At 39.6% G+C, this 21313-nt stretch overlaps 1 protein-coding gene across 1 annotated transcript; it reads left to right on the top strand.

The window, feature by feature from the left end:
• Window positions 1-211: 211 nt before the first annotated feature.
• micall2b (mical-like 2b) lies at window positions 212-20861 on the top strand (the record flags this gene model as incomplete). Its single annotated transcript, XM_079263297.1, has 16 exons — window positions 212-354; window positions 5249-5297; window positions 7578-7719; window positions 7791-7978; window positions 8168-8295; window positions 9384-9977; window positions 10058-10266; window positions 11509-11593; window positions 11815-11954; window positions 14852-14916; window positions 17844-17967; window positions 18095-18197; window positions 19018-19091; window positions 19165-19279; window positions 20134-20180; window positions 20794-20861. The coding sequence occupies 16 exons, from the start codon at window positions 212-214 to the stop codon at window positions 20859-20861; spliced, it is 2274 nt and encodes a 757-aa protein (XP_079119423.1).
• Window positions 20862-21313: the final 452 nt, after the last annotated feature.

The following is a 21313-nucleotide window of genomic DNA, read 5'->3' as shown; positions in this document are numbered from 1 at the left end:
AGAAGATAGGAAAAGAAGGTGATTCCCACAAACGAACTGTTAGTCAGTCTATTATTTCCCCGACGTGAGGTGCTGTGGAAAGTTTCAGAAGTTGCTGCTGTGGGAGGGAGGAGGAGGAGGAGGAGGAGGAAGAGGAGAAGGGTGGAAGCTCCGCGAGCTCTTCAGCTGGACTTCTGCGTTCACGCGGATCGCTGCGGGTATGAGCTCCGGGATGTCGGCCGTCAAAGCCCTGCAGCAGTGGTGCCGGCTCCAGTGTGAGGGGTACCGGGATGTATCCATCACCAACATGACCACGTCCTTCAGGGACGGGTTGGCTTTCTGTGCCCTCATCCACAAACACAGACCCGACCTCATGTAAGTACCGCTGGACGGCGAAGCAGGAACTAAGTGAAGCTGTTTGTGTTCAACAGCTGCGCTTTTATGTAGGATGAATTTTGTGTTGGTTGGAGTTTGAACATGGCCACTGGTTTCAGTTTCAGCTGTACGCTAGATTAAAGCAGTTTTTTTTTATTGACAGTGTAAACTTGGGCTGAATGAATAAGCAGTAAACCGAGGAAAGAGTTCAGGAACCAAATAAAGGGACCCTCAGAGGTCTAGAGAGATGGCTGCTTACTTTAGGGGAAGTTAAAGATAGCACACCCTACCTGTTCATGTAAACTGGATTTTAATTTTTCTAAACACCACACCTGATTCACATGACTAGATATGTGTGTGTGTGTGTGTGTGTGTGTGTGTGTGTGTGTGTGCAGATAAGAACGAGAATTAAAACTTGAGTGTTAAGAACATCAGATGTGGAGGTATGGGAACAAAAATGTCTGGAAAGATTCTTGATAAGCAAACAAATTTGTGGAATCTTACCAAATGGCAAAAAAAAAAAAATTAAATTAAAAAAAAAAAAATCCAAGAATAGAGTTTGTTGAATTCAATTAAACACAATTTGTATAGCACCACCTAACAGCAATGTCATCTCAGGCCGTTTTACAGACACATGAATTCATGATGAATAACCTAGCTATGAAAACAAAGCATACAGGTTACACTGAATCTTGATCAAATCACCCATCTCGAGCATGCATGAGGTGACAGTGGAAATGACAAAACTCCATTTGAACAAGGAGGAACAACCTGTGGCAGAGCCCGGCTCAGGGAAGGCAGACATCTGCCTCGACCAGTTGGGGAGGCGAGGACAGGAAAGTGAGACTTAACAGACACTTCAACCTTTTGCCAGAAAGACCCGCTGAGGTTATTTAATGTCTCAGCACTCACAAAAACCGAGTGATAGTCGGCATATGAAACTTTAAAAAAAAAAAGCTCTTTTTTTTTCCCTTCCCTTGGATTTTTCATTCCCAACATCTCTGCAGGCTTGTTGACATCTTGTTTTACCTCATACTGTCTCCCTGCTGCACCTTCTAGATCTTGTGGCAAGTTGAGAGCAGTTTAAAGTTGGTGTGGCTATGAGCCCATGCAGAGTGAAGGATTATGGGAATTTAATCACCACAGAGGCTTTGGAGATGGACTTTTGTGTATTTTTCCAAAGAACTAGTAGTGTGTGTTGAAACAAGGATACTGTGCAATAGGCCAATACTGACTGGTTGAGAGTAATCTGATCTGAAAAGAAGAAGAATGGTTGAAAAATTGAAGATGTGTAAATCATTTGGTTAATGTTGTTATTTATACATTCATTTTGCTTCCACCACAAAGCTGTTTTACGTCCACTTAACCTTTGGTTCTTTGGCTGCAGGGCAAAGCCAAAAACCAAGCGTGACGCCAGAAAAACATGCTGGACCTTTACATTGGTGACCAGTTGAACTACTTTCTGTGTTGTCCAGACTCCTTCTTGTGTCAAAGCACTCACTCATTACTTTAGTTCTTCCCTCTCATTTAGAAAGTTTAGTCTGAATGTAGAAATTGAAGTATCTGCAGCTCTCTTCCACTGCATCAACTACAATGTCTTTAACATCTGACTCTGCGAAGACATGTTTTTGTGTTTATTCACTATGTTTTCTTCTATGCATGCTCAGCTTGATAACAATATCTTATCAGTGGCTAACAACGTTGTCCTGTCAGATGTAGCTCTCTTTGCTCTAATAATAAGATTCTCCTGGATACTCTGTCATTTCTTGTCTTATTCCTGATTGCAAGGAATCAGTGGTGTGTGTGTGGGGAGTCATTTCAGGTCAGTACACACTGCTAAATGAATGTGAAAGGAGGTGTCCTGGACAATTTCTGAACGTGTCTGGTGTAACTGGATCTGAAAGCATCCTCATAATGTCCTGATTGTGTACGCACTTGTGTTTGGCACAGTGGATTTATGACTGGATCTCCTGGCTTGGTCTGAAGAGGACCTGGTTTTGCTTGAGGCCTGGTGGATGATGTCAGATTGTTCACCTTCTGGCGTGAAGACAGAACAATAAAAGATGTCTTCATCTCTGGTTCTGGCGCTGCATATTTTTCATTTTAAAGTTATTGATAAAGTTTCTGACCCGTGGTTTATTGTTTGTTGCCTTTGTCTCTCAGATGCTTTTCCTCTCATGTTGGTCACTCTTCAGAACTATATTAGATGTTGTCATCTTATCTTTGTCAACTCATGCTGTTGACACATTCAGACTGAAGAGTTCATTATTATTTATTTTGAAAAAGAGTTAAAATGACTTATCTACAAAAAACGTGTGTATGGAAAATAATTGCCATCATGGTCATTCTCATGTCATTCATTAGGATATTTTGAGTACAGTAGTAAGAATATTATTCAAACATGACTGAACAGCTCTTAAGCTAGCATGTTTAATTAGTAGTCCTTTGATTAGAATGAATTGGTTTCAGATTCACTGAAACTGTCTCCAGTTTTTAGAGAAAATATTAAAACGGTGTTTTAACCTTAGTTAAAAGATTAGCAATATTTTAGTGCAAATCAGTTTAATAAATCTGACTTTAAAAAATAAATCCAGTTAAGAGCTTGTGTGAATATTTCTCTCTGTTGTTGATTAAATTATTTGTATTTACCATGTTATAAAATTACACTCACATTCACCTTCCTGGTAGTGGGTTGGACCCACTTTTCCTTCACAACTGTAGTAAGTTTTAGTGGCATAGATTTGATAAAGTGATGGAAATGTTCTTTAGAGATTTTGGTAGATAGATAGCATCACAAAGCTGCTGCAGATGTATTGGCTGCTCATCTGTGAGTGTCTCTCTTTCCAATACTTCCTAAAGCAGGTCGTTGGGGTAAAGCAAACTCTTTATCATGTTCAAGACATCAACATAAAATGACCTGAGCTTTGTGACATGCGGTGCATTATCCTGCTGGAAGTAGCCATCAGAAGATGGCACACTGGTCATAAAGGGGTGGACATGATCAGCAGCAATACTCACGTAGGCTGTGGCGTTTCAGCCATGCTCAGTTGGTCCTAAGGGGTCCAAAGTGTGCCATGAAAATATTCCCCACACCATTACACTACCTCTAGCCTGAAGCATTAACACAAAACTGAATGTATGCTTTCATGTTGTTAATAGAGCTGGGTGATATGACCAAAATCTCATATACTAATATAACTCATTTTATATCCCCATAACAATATACAAAACCTTATAAAATTGTGTCATTTTGTGTCAGTCATCAGTTATTTGTCAGACATGCTTGGCAACGGCAGCAGTGATCTCCTTCCATCTGCGGGAACTATGGTTGTATGATGTTTCACTGGTAAATGCCTGTTGCAGCGTCTGGAGTTTATTATGAGTACTTTCGCCATCACTTGACGCGGCTTTTGCTCGTTGACTCTATTCTTTATTCTGAATTCTTAATCCTGATTCTTGTGCAGGTGATAAAATGAGTTAATTGTGTCGAAGTCCGTTGTCGGGACTGTGAGCTAGTCTGTTCTCCATGTCAGTCTTTTTATATCCAAACCGCATCAACGCCTCAGAAATTTCCCTTCTTTTATGAGCAAGCTCATCAGTTTTGGTTTATATTGCAGCGTACATGTCATAAAGCGGGTTTTGACCTAAAATACTTGCAGTAAAGCACCTTATCATGGCGTAAAAAAATAGCTCCACATGAAACGATAGACATTTTCTATAGTCCAAACGATATATATCGTCATATTGTCCAGCCCTAGTTGTTGACGCCAAATTCTGTGTAGCTGAGTTATTGTGGCCTTTCTAGCATCTCCAACCAGTCTCCCCATGCTTATTCTAGCATCAAATGGTTATTTTATCCAGACAACTGTGGCTTACCAGATATTTTCTCTTTTTTTGACCATCCTGTTTAAACCCTAGATATGTTTGTGTAGGAAAATCCCAGTAGATCTGCAGTTTCTGAAATACAATAACTAGCCTAAATGGCACCACATTCAAAGTCACTTCAGTCCTTCCTCATTTTGATTCTCAACTTGCATTTAACCAAGTTGTCTTGACCACGTGTACATGCCTGAATATGCTCGTATGTTATTGGCTAATTAGCTTTTGAAGCAGTTGAAGAAGCATAGCTAATGCAGAGGCTTCTGAGTGTATTCGTTTGGCCTATAAATGTAATCCCAGCTTTGTGTTTACATGTCTGGCGTCGTTATCAGTCAAGAGCTGGAGGAAAATCTACTGTTTATCTTGGTTGATTCTTCCAAGAAACGAAATGAAAAACCTCAGCTGTTGAATCCAAGGACTTTCTTGATAAAAGATAAACTTCCTGAGAACAATGGGTCATAATATTTCACACACATAATTTGTATTTTAATTAACAGACAGATCTTATTTATTTTTTTTTTATGTCAGATTTATTACATTCTTAAATTATTGTCACCAAATGAGCCTTGATAATTTTTATTCTCCCCCCTCAGACTTTTAGTTTCATTCCAATGAGGTAAATATAGACCCACAACTATCATTTCAAGTAGACATGAAACTGTTCTGCTTTTCTTCATTCCAAGTTTTGCCCTCGACCAGACCAGCGTGGTGGCACATTTAATTTTACATCCACTGAAACCGTAAACATTGGTTAAAGTCTTTGCTCCAGTTTCTCAGTATAGAACCTGTGATTAATGCAGAGCTTCGGGTTGCTTTCAGTTTTAGAGCTTGGGATCTGTGACACAGCAGTCACGAAGATGATCTGTCTCATTGTAATCCCATGTTGAAATAAGAAAGCTATGAGTGACTAAACAACACATGTTCACTCTTCACAGATTATAAACAAATGACAGCAGGGGAAAAAAAAAATTGGATCACATGTTGTTTTACTCATGTTCTCTCTTTTCTGTTGCAGAAATTTTGATTCCCTGAAGAAAGATGCTGTGTATGAGAACAATAAGCTGGTAGGACATGTTCAAGTTCTGCATTTCTTTCTCTGAATATTTTGCTTTGTTTTTTGTTTTTTTGGGCTCTGACAGCTTTGGATTTCTGGTACATGTCCAGGCTAGTTCCCTTGATCAAATCAAGATTCTTTATTATTTTGTGATTTTTATAGATAGTGAGGTAGGTTTTAAAATATAAATACTATTTAATTTTATTTTTATTTTACAACTTTTTACCGAATCTTGGGACTAAATTGTCAACGGCTAAATAGATGCCAGTCTCCAGCATTAGCTGTTTTGGGGACCATCAGATCTGATCATTCAGCCAGATCTGTAACAAATGAACTTCTGCCATTAACACTGTAGGAACTGCTATGGATAAAGATCTGCTGTTTATGTGCTGAGTACGAGATTCCACAGTACATCAGTTGTATAACATCTCCAGGACTGTTTAAAACAACTCACAACCCTCATTGTCTGAATAATTGCAACTTTGACCTCTTCCCCACTTGCTGCTTTCTCCTTCTGTAGGAAGCAGAGTGTGTGTTTTTATTGTTTTTGAAGATGTGTTGTGTGTCTGTCTGTTTGTGCAGTGCAGGCTATTTCTTCAAATCAGTTTTTGATGAGTCAAACCTTTTTATCACTTCCTACATACAATAAAAAGGAATTAGTTTTGAAGGATATTCCAGGTTTATTAAATTGTTTTAGAGTTGGGATATAGACTGTGCCATGAACATTAATAATAAGGCTGTTTATTAATAATAAACAACATTCGATCTAATCTACACCAGTATGTTTAGCAACCTAAGGTTGCAACTTTATCCTTTAAAGTACTGCAGAAATGTCTATCAGTTTTCTCCAACTCTGATTTGTTCGCTTTCAGTATCTCTGCCAAAACAAAACAGCATTTCTCTACTGGCTGTAAATGTGTGGTTTCTTAAACACTTAATGTCTTCATATTTTTCAGTCCATTTCTTTCTTCCTGAAAATTGTGCACAAAGTAAAAACAAATACTTTTTTATGCAACTCCACGTTCAAGCTGATCCTTGCATATTTAAATCTGTGCCTTTTAAACTGTAAAATATTACACTGAGAGGTGATTGTGTTATTTTATCCACCCAAAATAGAAATGTGACAATGAGAGAAAAATCTTTTTAATGGAAATTAGGTAAAAATCTGAAGTTTGATTTACAGGTTTGTAAACCTGTAAATCATCTGAAACTGAAGTTGTGTTTTGAAGAAATATCATCAGAGTAAAAGGACTCGGAAAAAATTATTAAACTATTGGTGTACTTTGCTGTCAAAAGTTGCTTTTACATGTCTATTGCCTTTGGATATTTCATCAGGACCATATTATGTAGGATCACATTCACAGTTGATTGCCAAACGCAGAGTGTTTCCATGTGGGTACTCTCATTCATGCTGCTTTGATGCTTTCTCTACTTTCACTTTTGCCTGGAGCTGGTTGGACTCTGAGTCCTGATAAAGAAAAAAAAACCCCTGACAGGAAAGTTCACAGGAAAGTACAAGTGTAGGAAAAGAGAAAAATTACCGTTAAATACATTCACCTTGAATTCAGCCAAAAGTAATCTTGAGCAACAGCTTTGCTGGTCAAACAAGACATTGTTCAGAATTTGTAGAGCACATCAAAATAAACAATCGGCTAACTGAACAAGTTGAGACTGGTGCTTCTTGGCCCACCTCTGCTTCTGTATGTGTCTGTGTTTTTGTCTTTTGCCTTCCAACTCTTTCTTCCATAGAACTGGTGAATATACACACAGTTTGGAATTCCTGTTTTTCTACTTACTAATATTATACTTCACCAACACTAGACCAAACAGGATTTTACCCAAATTTAATACATATAACAGGGGTGTCCAGCTCTGGTCCTCAAGGGCCACAATCCTACAGATTTTCAATGTACCACTGCTCCAACACACCTGCCTCAAATCATTTAGCACAACTTCATTGGCCGCAGCATCCATTAATGGAAGTGTGCTGGAACAGGGATAAATTGAAAACCTGCAGGACGGTGGCCCCCAAGGACATAACGGACGCTCCTGACATATAATTTCTTATTTTATTTTTTATATGTGGCGACCAAGGCTTGAAGATGTCAAGACATAGTACAGTTTGGTGACATCCCTTATTAAAAAATGTGGCCTCAGTGTGTTATAAAAATGTGTAAACATTTGTAAGTATTCTGTCAACTGATGTATTCCTCCTCTTGGTTAGTTTGGATTAAAAAAAACAAGCTGGGCGTCTTGTATTTTGTTTTCTGAAGCTGATTACAATTTGCAGGCATTTAAGGTTGCAGAGGATGAGCTGGGAATTCCAGCACTGCTGGATGCAGAGGACATGGTGGCTCTTAAGGTTCCTGATCGCCTCAGTATTCTGACTTACGTCTCACAGTATTACAACTACTTTCATGGACGCTCCCCTAGTAAGTATTAACACTGTATCGTTGAGTTTGTTTGTCTCCCCTCGCCTCATCGGCGTTATCTGTTTGTTCAGTCGGTGGTATGGCTGGTATAAAGCGTCCGGCCGAGGGCCCCACCGATGAGCCATCTGGGAAGAAGAACCTGCCTGTGGTGTCGAAGATGTTTCCTGCTGCTAAACCTGCCAGAGAGAACACCCCTCCACCTTCCACCAACATCACCAGGCCTGCTCCTTCACCAAAGCAAGTCAGAAGTTCAACACAGGTGAACATTGGACCGGTGTTAGTTAGCTCTGTGTGAAAATGGGTTGATTTAGGAAATTTCTTTATGAGCATAAATGCTACTTTATCTGTACCTACAGATGAACAAACTGCTGGTAGAACATGGACCGAGAAGCATCTTTTTAAGAATAAGTTTCACTTTGGTTTTTTATTTCCTTTATCTCCGTTTTAGGATGATCATGTTGAGAAATCTCATCAGACTGGCACCCTGAGTAACAAATGTGTGTCCTGTGACAAACATGTTCATCTGGTGCAGCGACATCTAGTGGAAGGGAAGCTGTATCACAGACACTGTGCACGGTAGGGAAGTGGCTCGGTCAAGTTCTCTCATCACAACACTGAAGGAACTGGCTTTGAAAACTGAACAAAGGTGGCTGTGAAATAAACTGTAGGAGAAAATGATAGCAAATTTTTGATTTTATAATTTTGTTTTTAAGTTAAAATTAAAAATATTATTTCAAGCAAACTGAAGAGGACTTTACATTATAGTTAATTTACTTATGAATGTGGTAGAGTCCTGTTCCTTCAGAAAAACTTATATTTCTGATTAAAAAATCATCTAGTTTACAACCAATTCCTGTTTTTATTAGTATTAAACATTCATTTTTTAAAAAATATATAGTTCAAATAGTTATGTCATAATTGTGTACATAAATATTTGAATGAAATATTAGTAGTGAAGTTGAATGAAATAAGCCTCGTTTAACACATCCAACTCTAACAACATTTCAGTTTAATTTTCAATGACTATGCTGGTTTTATTCCTCCATGAAATTACCAATTGTGGATTTAGTTCAGATTCAGAAAATAATGAAAAATATTTTATATGATCATCACAGTGTAGATAAATTTACTCTTCAGTTTGAAGAGCTGTAACTTATTCAAAGTGATATGTGCAAAATGTTCAAAGTTACTGGTTATCACTGTTGGTAGATAAGTGTAGAAAAGTAACAAATATTTGCTTCTACTTACTAGGGACAGTTCGACATGCATGCACAGGTTTCATTTCTTTTCAAAACTTTTTTGTTCTGAAAGGCGAAACAACGGGCTAATTCTCATGTTTCATCATATTTCATCAAGTGACAAGAAACTCCATAGTTGTTGAGTTGTGGCAAATCAGTTTCTCAGATGTCAAATTGTGACTTTTTCAAATATTATGAACAGGAAATGGTTCAAATTAGTTTGTTATCTTAAATTATTTCATGAACAGCCAATAGCAAGAATACACCCCCCACCCCCAGTTGTGGGAAATTTCTATGACAATTATCTGTTTATATGAGCAGAAAATCAAATAGAAAGTCAAATCCAACATTTTTGTTGCAGAGCAGTAATTAAGTTAAGACAGAATTTCCTTACTTTGTAACCTTGTTATTCTCTCTGTATTTTAGGCTGCTATCAACAAACAAAAGCTCACCGCTTCACGATTTACCCACCAACGCTCATGTCTCCAAATACTCTCCACAATCTGACTCCAGTAAAGTCAGCACAGTTACTGCAGCTCACACACCGTCCAGACTGGGACCAACTTGGCTAATGGAGAGACCCAGTCCAACAGCTAGGGTCTCAAAACTCACTCCCTCTGGTGATGCTACGACTGCCCCCGTCAGTGCTAGACCAATTGCTGCCCCTCGGGCTTCAGATACAGCAGCTAAGACAAGAGAGTCCAAGCTTAAGTTCTTGCAGTCAGACAACACCACCAACCATGAAGAGAGAAGGACAACAACCATCAGTGTAGACATAAATAAGGGACAGAATGTGGGTGGTAAGGCACAAGAAGCCAAGACAGGCCAGCCTGTGACTATGGTTGTAAATGTTAAAGATCCTGATAAAACAACTGTTGTGGGTGGCCTGGCTCGCTTGAATCGGGAAGACCACGAGAAGAGTAAGGCAACAGCAGCAGCTTTCATCTCCAAGAAACTGACTGAGGAGAACAACAACAGTAAGCCGTCATGGATGACTGTCGCTCTCAAAAAAACTGACAAGTAAGTCATCAACTCCAAACACAAAAGCCTGACCCCTGCTGGTGAAGAATGGTTTGTAATCAGTTATCGTGTCCGCTCAGGCCTCAGCCTCAAGTAGAGACACCTAACAGGGAGACCGAGGGTGGCAGAGGGAGGGTTAAACTGAAAGCGGACCCAGCAATCCTCGCTGATCTTCTGCTTCCGGAGCCCAAGAACTCTCCTCAAAGTCCAGCTGGCAGGAGCGGACTCACAGACAAGACTCCAGACAGAGGAGGCTTAAAGCCCAGCAGAACATCACCCAACACTTCCGGTACGGAGTCATCTGCTGTAGTACGCATCAATGTTATGATGTTTCCCTGAGGAATTTACTCCCCCTCTTCTCTTGTGATCCTATCATTTCATGTGGCTGTAATCACACTTAGTAAAAACATATCTGATATGTGAAACAGCCACAGTGTTGGAATGTAATGTTCACAAAAAACACAGAAATTCTGTGTGGCATCATGTTTTTTTTATTTTTTACATACATACATACATAAAAGTGTATGTTTTTTAAGATGGGCAATAGTTTGAGTTGTTACAGATTAAATCACGTCAATTATATTTATGAACTTCAACTCCAAGAACATGTCTTATAAATGACTTTTGCCAGAAATAACTCAAGAAAACAGGTTGCTTATCTTCATTGGCTTGGCTGTAACGAGTCACTTTCCTACTTCTCAATAAGACCCTTCCACCACTATCTGATGGTTTATTGTATAATGATATAAAGGAAATTGTTACACTTGTCTAAAAAGAAAAAACAAACTTCACTCCTCACTGCGTATTTTTAAGAAATTCAAATAATTTAGAAATTATTTCACAAAGTCACTAGAAAATTGACCACTTGGTCCAGCTTATAGGATGAAAATTTATTTTGATAATATGACTAGTTAAATTCCCTGAGGTCCTTGAAGACTGAGAGGCTATTTTAACTTTGTTTCCTTTATATTTGTTTTTTCAATTTATTTCATATAAAGGTACAGCCTTAAGTTAATCGACCTTTAAAACTAGAACAAGCCAAATTGTTAGTGAGTGTGATATATGTTTTTATCATAACAGATTTAAAATTAAATTTAAAAGGATCACAGGTGTGGTGAAGGAAATGAACCAAGGAGGAAACAAACATGACCCCCCCCCCCCCCTTTTTTTTTTTTTCCCTTCAGTGTCAGAAAATGAGTCTCCGGCAGACTGGAGGTCAAAGCTCAAACCTGTCTCCAAAGAAAATAAGTAAGACTTGTTTTACTGACTTATTTTGTTTGTGCTGTCACAATTTTTCATGTTTCTGAGTAGTTTTTTTTATTTTTTTATTTTTTATTATTATTTCCTCTTTTTGGTTCTGGGTTTAGTGATTGTCATAACAGCAGGGTGTGTGTGTAGGTGTGTTCAGCATATTGACATCATAGAGCATGATCTGTTGGGGCTTTTTTTCCCCCTCCTGATGTCCTGTCCATCCATCCATCCATCCTGTGCTCCCATCTTCCATCCGTCTCTCCAAACATTCCTCCCACAGGAAGCCCGTACCTGCTGCTCCTCCAAATGGCTCAACCATCACTTGTAGTCGGAGCTCTCGGGCTCTCCTCTTCCGCCACATGCATGTGAGCCCCAAATGGTGTCAGGTCTGAGCAGAGTTCTCTGTGGTGCAACATATGCTCAGTGCTCAGAGTTCCTCTTCCCATGTGACCTTTACTCTCGCGCACATGAATCAAAGCTGTGATGCAAGCTGAGCTGCAGCAAGACATAGAAGGAATGACTTGTAGAAGCAGATAAATTGTTAAACTCTTTCTGTCCCTTTGCCTGTGTTGTTTTCTGTTCACAGACCTGCAGGCCCCCCACAGTCTTCCCCTAAACTATTATCTGTTGGAGCTGGAGAAACAGGAGTGTTTTCTGTCGGGGCTTCATCATCTTCTAATAATTTTCCCAGGCCAAGTTTTTCTGTGACCCCACCAGCGTCCAAAGGTGAGGACGTCATCATGTGTGTTGTCAGTGTGTTTCACTATGCGTTTGTTCTGGCCGCTGATCCTCCTGTGTTGTGCGCTGTTGTTTACAGGCCACCCAAGTACAATAAAGACTTTATCAGTGATTTTTCACGCTTCTTAGCAGAGATATTGCCCAAATATGACCGCATACTGATTGCTGGTGACTTTAATATTCATGTGTGCTGCACTGATAAGCCTATGGCGAAAGACTTTTTGGACCTTATCGAGACTTTTAACCTTGTGCAGTCTGTCTCCGGACCTACGCAGGAACACGGACACACATTAGATATTGTATTGTCGTACGCCCTTTCAATATGTGACCTGGAAGTTTGTGATGCTGTGTTTTCAGATCATATGCCGATTTTATTTAATGTGCCTTTCCTGTGTAACGCAGATAAACCGTGCGCTCCTGCGCGCCTCTGTCGTGTCGTTAACTCGTCCACTGCGGCTCAGTTCTCCGCTGCCTTTAACCAGTCCATTTTATCTAGTGATTTTTTGAGCTCTGATTGTGACGTTGATGAGTTTGCAATTCGTCTTGATTCGCTCTGTGTGTCTATTTTGGACAGTGTGGCTCCGCTAAAAGCTAGGCGGGCAAAGCCTAAATCTGAGCCTTGGTTAAATGAGTCCACTCGCGCTGCGAGACGTGAGTGCAGGAGAGCTGAGCGCAGGTGGAAAAAGGATAAGTTGCAAATTTCTTTTCAAATGTTAAAGGCCAGTCTGCACAGATATCAGAAATGTGTAAAATTAGCCAAGTCAAAATATTTTTCTGATATGGTTACTGCTAACAGGCACAACCCACGTGCTCTCTTTAATTTGGTGAATGCTTCTCTTAATGTCCCCCAATCTGACAGCCTTGAAGCCTCACATAAAGTGTGTGAGAACTTTTTGAACTTTTTTGTGAATAAGGTTGTAACCACAAGGGCTCTTATTTCCCCTCAATCTGTCTGTCTGTCTGACTCTGTCACATGCACTGCCTTATTCTCTCAGTTGGAGCCTGTGACTCTCTCTACTTTGGAGAAGGTTGTTAGTGGAATGAAGCCTGCGGGCTCACCTGATGATTCCATTCCTCCGCGCCTCTTTAAAGAGGTGTTTCCAACCATAGCACCCTTTGTTGTACATCTTGTGAATGGAAGCTTGGTAAAAGGAGTGGTGCCAAAATGCTTTAAGCACGCTGTTGTTCAGCCATTAATAAAAAAGTCTGGCCTTGATAACAATGATCCTTCAAACTTTCGTCCAATTTCTAAGCTTCCATTCCTGTCCAAAATACTAGAGAAAATTGTATTTTGTCAATTGAAGGCATTTCTGGATGCACATGAGATCCCTGAAGTTTTTCAGTCTGGTTTTAAAAATTTGCACAGCACAGAGTCTGCTCTACTTAAAGTCTTTAATGACATTTTGATGTATACTGACTCTGGTCATACTGTTGCACTGGTTTTGTTAGATCTGACCGCTGCGTTCGACACAGTGGATCATGAAATCCTACTGTGCCGACTTGAGAACACAGTGGGCATTCACGGGGCTGCCTTGGAGTGGTTCCGTTCCTACTTAGCAGATAGGAGTTTTTGTGTGAGATTGGGTGACTTTGCTTCATCCTCGGCCCCCTTGAATTGTGGCGTGCCGCAAGGATCAATCCTTGGTCCGCTCCTTTTTTCATTGTATCTGTTGCCGCTGGGGTCTATTCTCCGAAGGCTTGGTGTGTCTTTTCATCTTTATGCTGATGATAGCCAAATTTACATTCCCCTCAAACGTCAAGAAAGCTTCAGTGCCACTGAACTCTTAAAGTGCACTGATGAAATTAAAATTTGGATGTCAATAAATTTTTTCCATTTTAATGATAAAAAAACAGAGGTTCTTCTTCTTGGACCTAGCAGTGTTGGTGATGCTGTCTCAGTTAACCTTGGATCCTTGTCACAGTTTGTTAAGCCTACTGTCTGCAATCTTGGTGTGAAAATGGATCAGGAACTTAAATTGGACAAACAAATTAGTGCTGTGGTGAAAGCAAGTTTTTTCCACCTGAGACAGCTTGCAAAAATAAGGTCCTCACTCTCAAGACATGATTTTGAAATTTTGATCCATGCTTTTGTAACTACACGGCTTGACTATTGTAACGCCCTGTACTGTGGGATCAGTCAGTCCTCTCTCGCACGGCTGCAGCTGGTGCAGAACGCTGCAGCGCGTCTTTTAACTGGATCTCGAAAGTCTGACCATGTTTTACCAATTTTGTCTTCCCTTCACTGGCTCCCTGTCCGTTACAGAATTGATTTTAAGATTCTTTTATTTGTTTTTAAATGCCTGAACGGTCTGGCCCCTCGCTACCTGTCAGACCTGCTGGTGAGGTATTCCCCTACACGCTCTCTGAGGTCCACAGATCAACTTCTGCTTGTGGTTCCTAAGACGAAGCGTAAACTGAGAGGTGACCGAGCTTTTTCTGTTATTGGTCCCAAGTTGTGGAATAAGCTGCCCCTGTACATTAGACAGGCTGAATCGCTTCTTGTTTTTAAGTCTTGTCTGAAGACTCATTTTTTCTCTTTGGCGTTTGACTAATTTAAAGGGTTGTTTTACTATTAACAATGTGCTGATGCCCCATTATGATGTAAATATGTATGTTTTATTGTTTCTTCTGTACAGCACTTTGGTCAACTTTGTTGTTTTTAACGGTGCTTTATAAATAAACTGGATTGGATTGGATGGATAGGACTAACAACAACAGCAGAATGCTCAACACTTTCATCTACTTCCTTGTTCATGTTATCCTACAGTGACATGAGATTTGATTGTATCATAACAATTTGTAATTTTTCAGAGCTTTTTTACCCCCTTCTTTTGTTCTCAACTTTTAATAAATTTGCTTTCTTCATTTCATCTCTTTCCTTGCAGGATTTCAGAATGGCCAGAATGAGCAAACTGCAAATGGTACCAAGTCCGAGTCAAAGGTTTCTAAGGTAACAAGCTAAGTTACAGACAGTTCACTTAATCTTTTCTCTGATCAGATTTGCCACCTTCAGATTATTCATTCATTTTCCGAACTGCTTAGTCCGATTAGGCCGCGGGGAGGCTGGAGCCTGTCCCAGTAATCATTGGGCGAGAGGCAGGTACACCCTGGACAGGTGTCCAGTCCATCACAGGGCCACCTTCAGATTAAATTAAGTTAAAACTTTTACACAAAAGGGACATGTTCAAATCCTGGGGATGACTTATCAGTTGAGGGGCTGTCAACGATTGCAATAAACCGCAAAAGTATTTTAGTAATCTGCCCTTTCATCCATATGAAACTGAGGTTTAGCCTCCATGAAACCGATCATGTCTGAAACCAGGTACCAAGGTGGATAGGTTTGAAACATTGATGGTCTGTGTTCTGTCAGGACAGCGTAACCGCACAACTGCACTATATGACGTGAATGTGACGATCACAAGCCAGACACAACAACAATAATGGCATCTGTGACCAACTGTGTTGTGTTGCTGCTCCAGACAGTCCTGGCATGTTTACAGCTTTTGCACCAAAATGCTTTTACAGCAGAGCATTGTGCTACTGTACCATCAGCAGCTGGAGCAAGATGGAGAACAGCAAATGTCAGAATGTTATATCAGCGTCTTGCAACACACAGTGAGCCTTTTTCTGTGCAGGTGCTATGTCTTGTTCTAGCTTCAGTGTTACTTTTTTTTTAACATCATAGCGCCCCCCACAGCCTAAAATTTTCACCACAATTTTCACACCTGAACCAGGTGGAAATGGGCTCAGCTGCTTGATTTAACCACTTTTCACGCTGCCCAGGCAACTATTTGAGCCAGGGGGTTCTCAAAACTTCTGAAAAATGCTACAAGTGCATTGTAACGTTGGCAGCATGATTTCCCAGTGTGCAAACTGATTGTAGATTGATCATGACCATCGTGTGTTTGTTGTGCTCTACCAGTGCAGCTTTTGCGTGAAGCCAGCCACAAAGTGGATGGCCCCAAAAAAACTGGCGGAGATGAAAATGACATTGCACAAGTCTTGCACACAAATGGACAAGCAGGTTTATTTCTCTCTAAGATGTTCAGTAATTGGCTGCAGTCTGTTCACTTTGTTGTTTGTGGTTTGTAGAGTTAAAGGAATAACATTAGAGTGATTTAAAAAAAAAAAAAAAAAAAAAAAAAAGTTGCTTAGTGTGCTTTAATATGTCTTCTGTTCATTCCACCAACAGATTCCCAGTATTGCATGATTGCTTTACAACATAATTTTAGTTACAGAATATGCTGCCTAATGCAGCAGCACCTAAAATGAACGGTATTAACTTGACTGATAAGTGCAGATCGGTGGATAGATGAACAGTGGATGTACAAACATAAAAATATCCTCTTTGTTTATTAGTTGCAATAATGCAGGGGAGGCAAAAGGGCTACAGTCCACTTACACAAAAAAGCATAAACAAAGTAAACATAGTGCTGAATGTTATAACAGCATTAACACAAATATAATAACAGCTTCCGCAGATGACAACCTGAATGATCTGTTTCCTATTCAATCAAACCTGAACTGAAGTTCCTCTACAGCTAAACTTCAATGTTTTTTCAGTTTTCTGCTCCACTGTTGGTAGTATGTACAAATGTCATTATTGTTCACTTTTTATGTTTATATTTTACATCTATTACAACATAAAAATGAAATAAACAGATATGCAAACAAGAGTTAAGAAACAGTAAAACCATGTAAAGAACATGTTTTTGTTTTTTAAATAACAGCATCTGCAGCCTCGCACCCTTTTCAGTACATTCCTCAGAGGGTTGCCAGTTGTTGTGAGTAGTCCTGAAGTACCTAGCAGGGAGAATCTGTGCAGTGCATTAAAAAACCCTGTGAATCCTTCTCTTACTGATGGGTGGAGGACGTGTCAATTTAACAATAAGCCTCTTAGTGCAAGAGTTGTGCATGCTGTTAGCTGTTTTGGTACATCGGGCTCTGAGGAAATTCTAAGAAGATTGGAAAGGGGATTTTTCCAAGAGCCCACTGAAGCTGTCAAATATCTCAGACCAAGACTCTGATAGATACAGCCATGTACAGATGTTGTTGTGCAGTAAACAGGTAATAGTTTATACCTGTTAACTGTTTGGTGTAATGGACCCTGTAACATCGTACACTGTAAAAAACTTGTAATACACATATTTTTAGTACATAAAGAAGAGTTAAGTTCCTTCATTCATTCATTTTCATTACCGCTTAGTCCAATGAAGGGTGAAGTAGAAGCTGGAGACTATCCCAGCAATCATCAGGCGAGAGGCAGCGTGCACCCTGGACAAGTCGCCAAACCACAACAGGAAGATTTATGTACACGTCTAATATGTCTCCACTGCTCATCCGGAGGTTTGGCCCCACGTCACAAGTGGATATTTGAGGGCTTGATGACACAACTATACATTGCTGAAATGAACCTCTTTGTGTGTTTGTATACAGTATACATAAAAAATGGTGTAAAATCAGGGAGGTCGATTCAACAGGAGATATAAAGTGTTACTATATCTTAAATTTTTCTTTTAGATTTTCAGCATCTTTCATATTATCTTATTTCATGTTATTTGTTTCAATTGAAACCCACAACCACACTGGAAAAGCATGAAGGTTTTTCCATTTGAGCCCTTTAAGATCCTCAATTGTGTTCAGTTTGGTTGAGTGTATTTACCTTTTTTTTTTTTTTTCTTCTTCTGATAACGTGCTCATTTATCGTTATTATAATCTGTTACTGCTGTCGGTTTTAGGTCTGTACATAAATGGGAATGGGAAGATTTTATACATGAACAACTCTAAAGTCGGTCACTTTCTTGTCAATATGTTTTGGTTCACGTCTTCCACATAATTTTACCTGCTCTTCTTTCTGCATGTGTGTCACATCTGTAGACAAATCCAGACTACATTCCCAAAGAGGACATCATCAGAGAGCTTCAGGAGATTGAAAACAACCTGAATGAGTTGGAGCAGAGAGGAGTCGAGCTGGAGGTGAAGCTGCGCAGCTGTGAGGAAGGTGAGATGAACTCATAATGTTGGGTCAAGATGTGACCTAACTGGGAGACTGAGAAGAGGGAGTGTATCAGTAATTAACTGTGTTTGTTTTGTGTGTGTGTGTGTGTGTGTGTGTGTGTCTCTGTCAGAGGGTGAGGATGACACACTCTTGGATGAGCTTATGGTTGAGTGGTTCAACTTGATCAGGCACAAGCAGGTGGCCATGCGTCGGGAGTCTGAGCTGGTATACATGTGAGTACACACACACACACACACGATGTCACACACTAAGAGATGGGGGATGCCACTTTTAGTGAAACAGACTTGTGACCAGAAGGTTGACAGTTTGAGTTCCCAGTGTCCTCCCTCCTCCATCACACAGCAAGGAACGAGACGGTCCCTCCACTCCCCCACTGGCTGTGCAAACCAAACAAAATGAAGCAAAGAACACTTAGATTTGCATTTATTCTGTTATAAATTGGACACTGACGAGTCTTAGAGATATTGGTGATCATGTGGGTTAGTGGACTATCACTCATGATCGCATGTTTGCAAAATTTTATCAACAAAAAAAACTATTGAATATTTTGTTTTGGCCCAGTTCACCTTCTTAGAAAACTCATTGCTAATGCAGTGGACTTTTTCCACTGATAAAACAAACAGAAAGGTAAATAAAGGCTTACACTCAAGTTTTATGATCTGTTTTATGCATAAATTAGAAGCTGGGGTCATATTAACTTTATAACTTTATTTCTCATCGGATAAATTCCACGACACTAGAGAAGCCATTTTATTTTGTTTTCATCAAAGTTTCTAAAAAACATTTGATGCATATTTGTAGATCATCGCATTGTATGTAATTTTAACTAATAGTACAAATGGTATTGAGGTTTGTAAAATTGTTAGTAAATGAAGTCATTCTAACTAGATTCAGCATCTATAATTAGACCATACCTGCAAGGTGGCAAAACACCTAATTGAAATCTTTTGGTTCTATTTTCCCTGTAACTGCAGTAAAGGAAAGATTGGCTTGATAAATGTTTCATGGTGGTGTGTTTTCTGTTATGTGTAGTGGGAGAACCCAGGACCTGGAGGAACAGCAACCCAGTGTTGAGCTGGAGCTCAGGAGGCTGATGGACAAACCAGGTGAGAGAAACACTTTCAATTCATCTGCAACTCAAAGTTTTGATGTGACACTAAAAGGTTTTTGTGCTTTTAGAACATTTAAAATCAGCCTGGGAAAGAAAGCGAGAAGAGCAGCTGATGGCAAAACTAGTGGAGATTGTCAACGATAGAAATGCTATTGTTGAAGGCCTGGACGAGGACAGACTCAGGTGTGTTTTCAATCCAAAAACAGGAGTGATATTCTATGAATCATTATATCCATATGTGGTGATCAGTGTAAGATGTGGAGCACTATTTAAAAGGATTCCCCCCCCCCCCCCTTTTTTTTTTTTTTTTTTTTTTTTTTTTTTTTTTTTTTTACTTGTGGGATCATGTCGTATCAAAGTGTTGCAATTTTCATTGAGAGGAGCAAAATTTCAGTATCTGTAACAATCAGACAAACAAGCATCTGCTACATGACTTTTGGATTGGAGTTGATTTTGTCACTATTTTCAAAATATTCAGCAGTGGATGCTGAATATATCCTCACACTGTTCAGCTCAGTCAGTCAAAAGCTTTCAGATTTACTGGATATCTCACTGCTGGGCTTCCCTTTTAAAAAAATGTTGAGTATGATACATGTTTTTACAAGACTTTTGTAAATTTCTTTGACAGTTGTATATTTAGTATTAAACCAGTGGACTGATCTGTTCATAATAAAGCCAGCAGGCAGCCTGCATGTGAGGATATTCTTCAACTGGGAAGGGCTATAAATACTGTAGTCAAGCTGACTTTTTATTGCGTTTACTCTGCTTTTACATTTTTGGGCTGTGACTTTGCTGTTCTTTTTTTTTTTTAAGTGGTTCTTCCTCAGAAATGAGCAAGAAGTCAAAATGAGCGAGCAGTGACGTTAACAGAACACGTTGCAACTTTACATTAATGATTACTGAAGTCCAGATGGTTAAAATAATGATTTGAATGAGATACCGCTTGTCCACGGTACACCGTAAGAGAGAAACTAATGCAAACATAAGGATGGAGAGTTGCTAATCTGTTCATGCTTTATTTTGCTTAATTTTTTCAGGGAGGAAGAGGAGGATAAGGAGCTAAACAAGATGATGATGAATTTCAGTGAGTGTTTCCACCACCTCCACATGTGGCTTTGTCCACCTCCTGTTTCCATCCTGTTCATTAGATGTGAAAACCTCAGTGTCACGACACTTTGTTGGCTTACAAATGATGAAATGTAGGATTTCCATCATGTTCATCTCTAATTGAAGTAGATCGAATTCTCATTGTGGTTTCCCAAGTTTGTGTGCATGTTTGTGTGTTCGTAATGCAATTTTAAGGGTGCAACTGGGTGATGTTTTCATCTCATTTGATCTCATAACTGCTAATGGAAAATGCATCAAACAAAATTCTCCCCCTCTTTGTCGGCAGTGTTCGTGTTAGACAAATGGATAATGCAGTCGCCCAGTTTGACCCTGTGATAGAACAGAGTTAAATCTGACTTCATTTGCAATTCATGATCAGGAATGCAGAGCTGAAATTGAGGAGATTTATTGAACTTAAGTGAAAGGTCATTATGTTTCAGCAAATGAATGCCCGACCGTGGGCTTAAGATTAGCCATTTCAGTTTAATGAATTCATAGAGTTAATGCCAAAGTTTCAGAGTTAATTCTTATTCTGTGTACCGTCTTGCATTGGTTTATGTTTGTGTGGACTTCTTCTCTTTCTCTCTTAGACATTAAAAAGGAAAAATCAAAGAAAAAGTCCAAACTGTTCAGCTGGGGAAGCAAGAAGGAAAGATGATGCTCTGCAATCACACTACTGTGTCTGTCTTTGATGTTTCTGCTTCTTACTGTCAGTGTTTTCAGCCCGTGATTCATTGGATGACACAGATACTGTGTGTTGGTGTGTACTACATGTGCTGGCGCATGTGTGCACCAGTTGTCATCCTCAGTGCTACTTATAAAAAAAAAAAAAAAAAAGAAGCCCTACCCTCTGTCATCTGGATCAGTCAAGATCTGACATTACTCCCGCCTGACAACCAAACACACACATGGTTAAAGCTTACACAAACACTCCCATTCAGATGATACTGGAGGGTTAATGACTCCCCACTCATGATGTGACTGAGTTCAGTGCTCTGCTTGTTTACTTATAATCTCCTTCTAGTCTTAATCTGTAATTTTAATGCCCTCACACACACTGCTTGCTGTTTTCTTACATCTTCTTACTCGTGCACCTCATTGCAATTTTGT

Source organism: Telmatherina bonti (assembly GCF_933228915.1).
Source record: "Telmatherina bonti genome assembly, chromosome: 3".
Lineage (NCBI taxonomy): Eukaryota > Metazoa > Chordata > Actinopteri > Atheriniformes > Telmatherinidae > Telmatherina > Telmatherina bonti.
The sequence above is the reverse complement of the archived record's forward strand: the minus strand, read 5'-3'. Positions and strand labels throughout refer to the sequence as shown.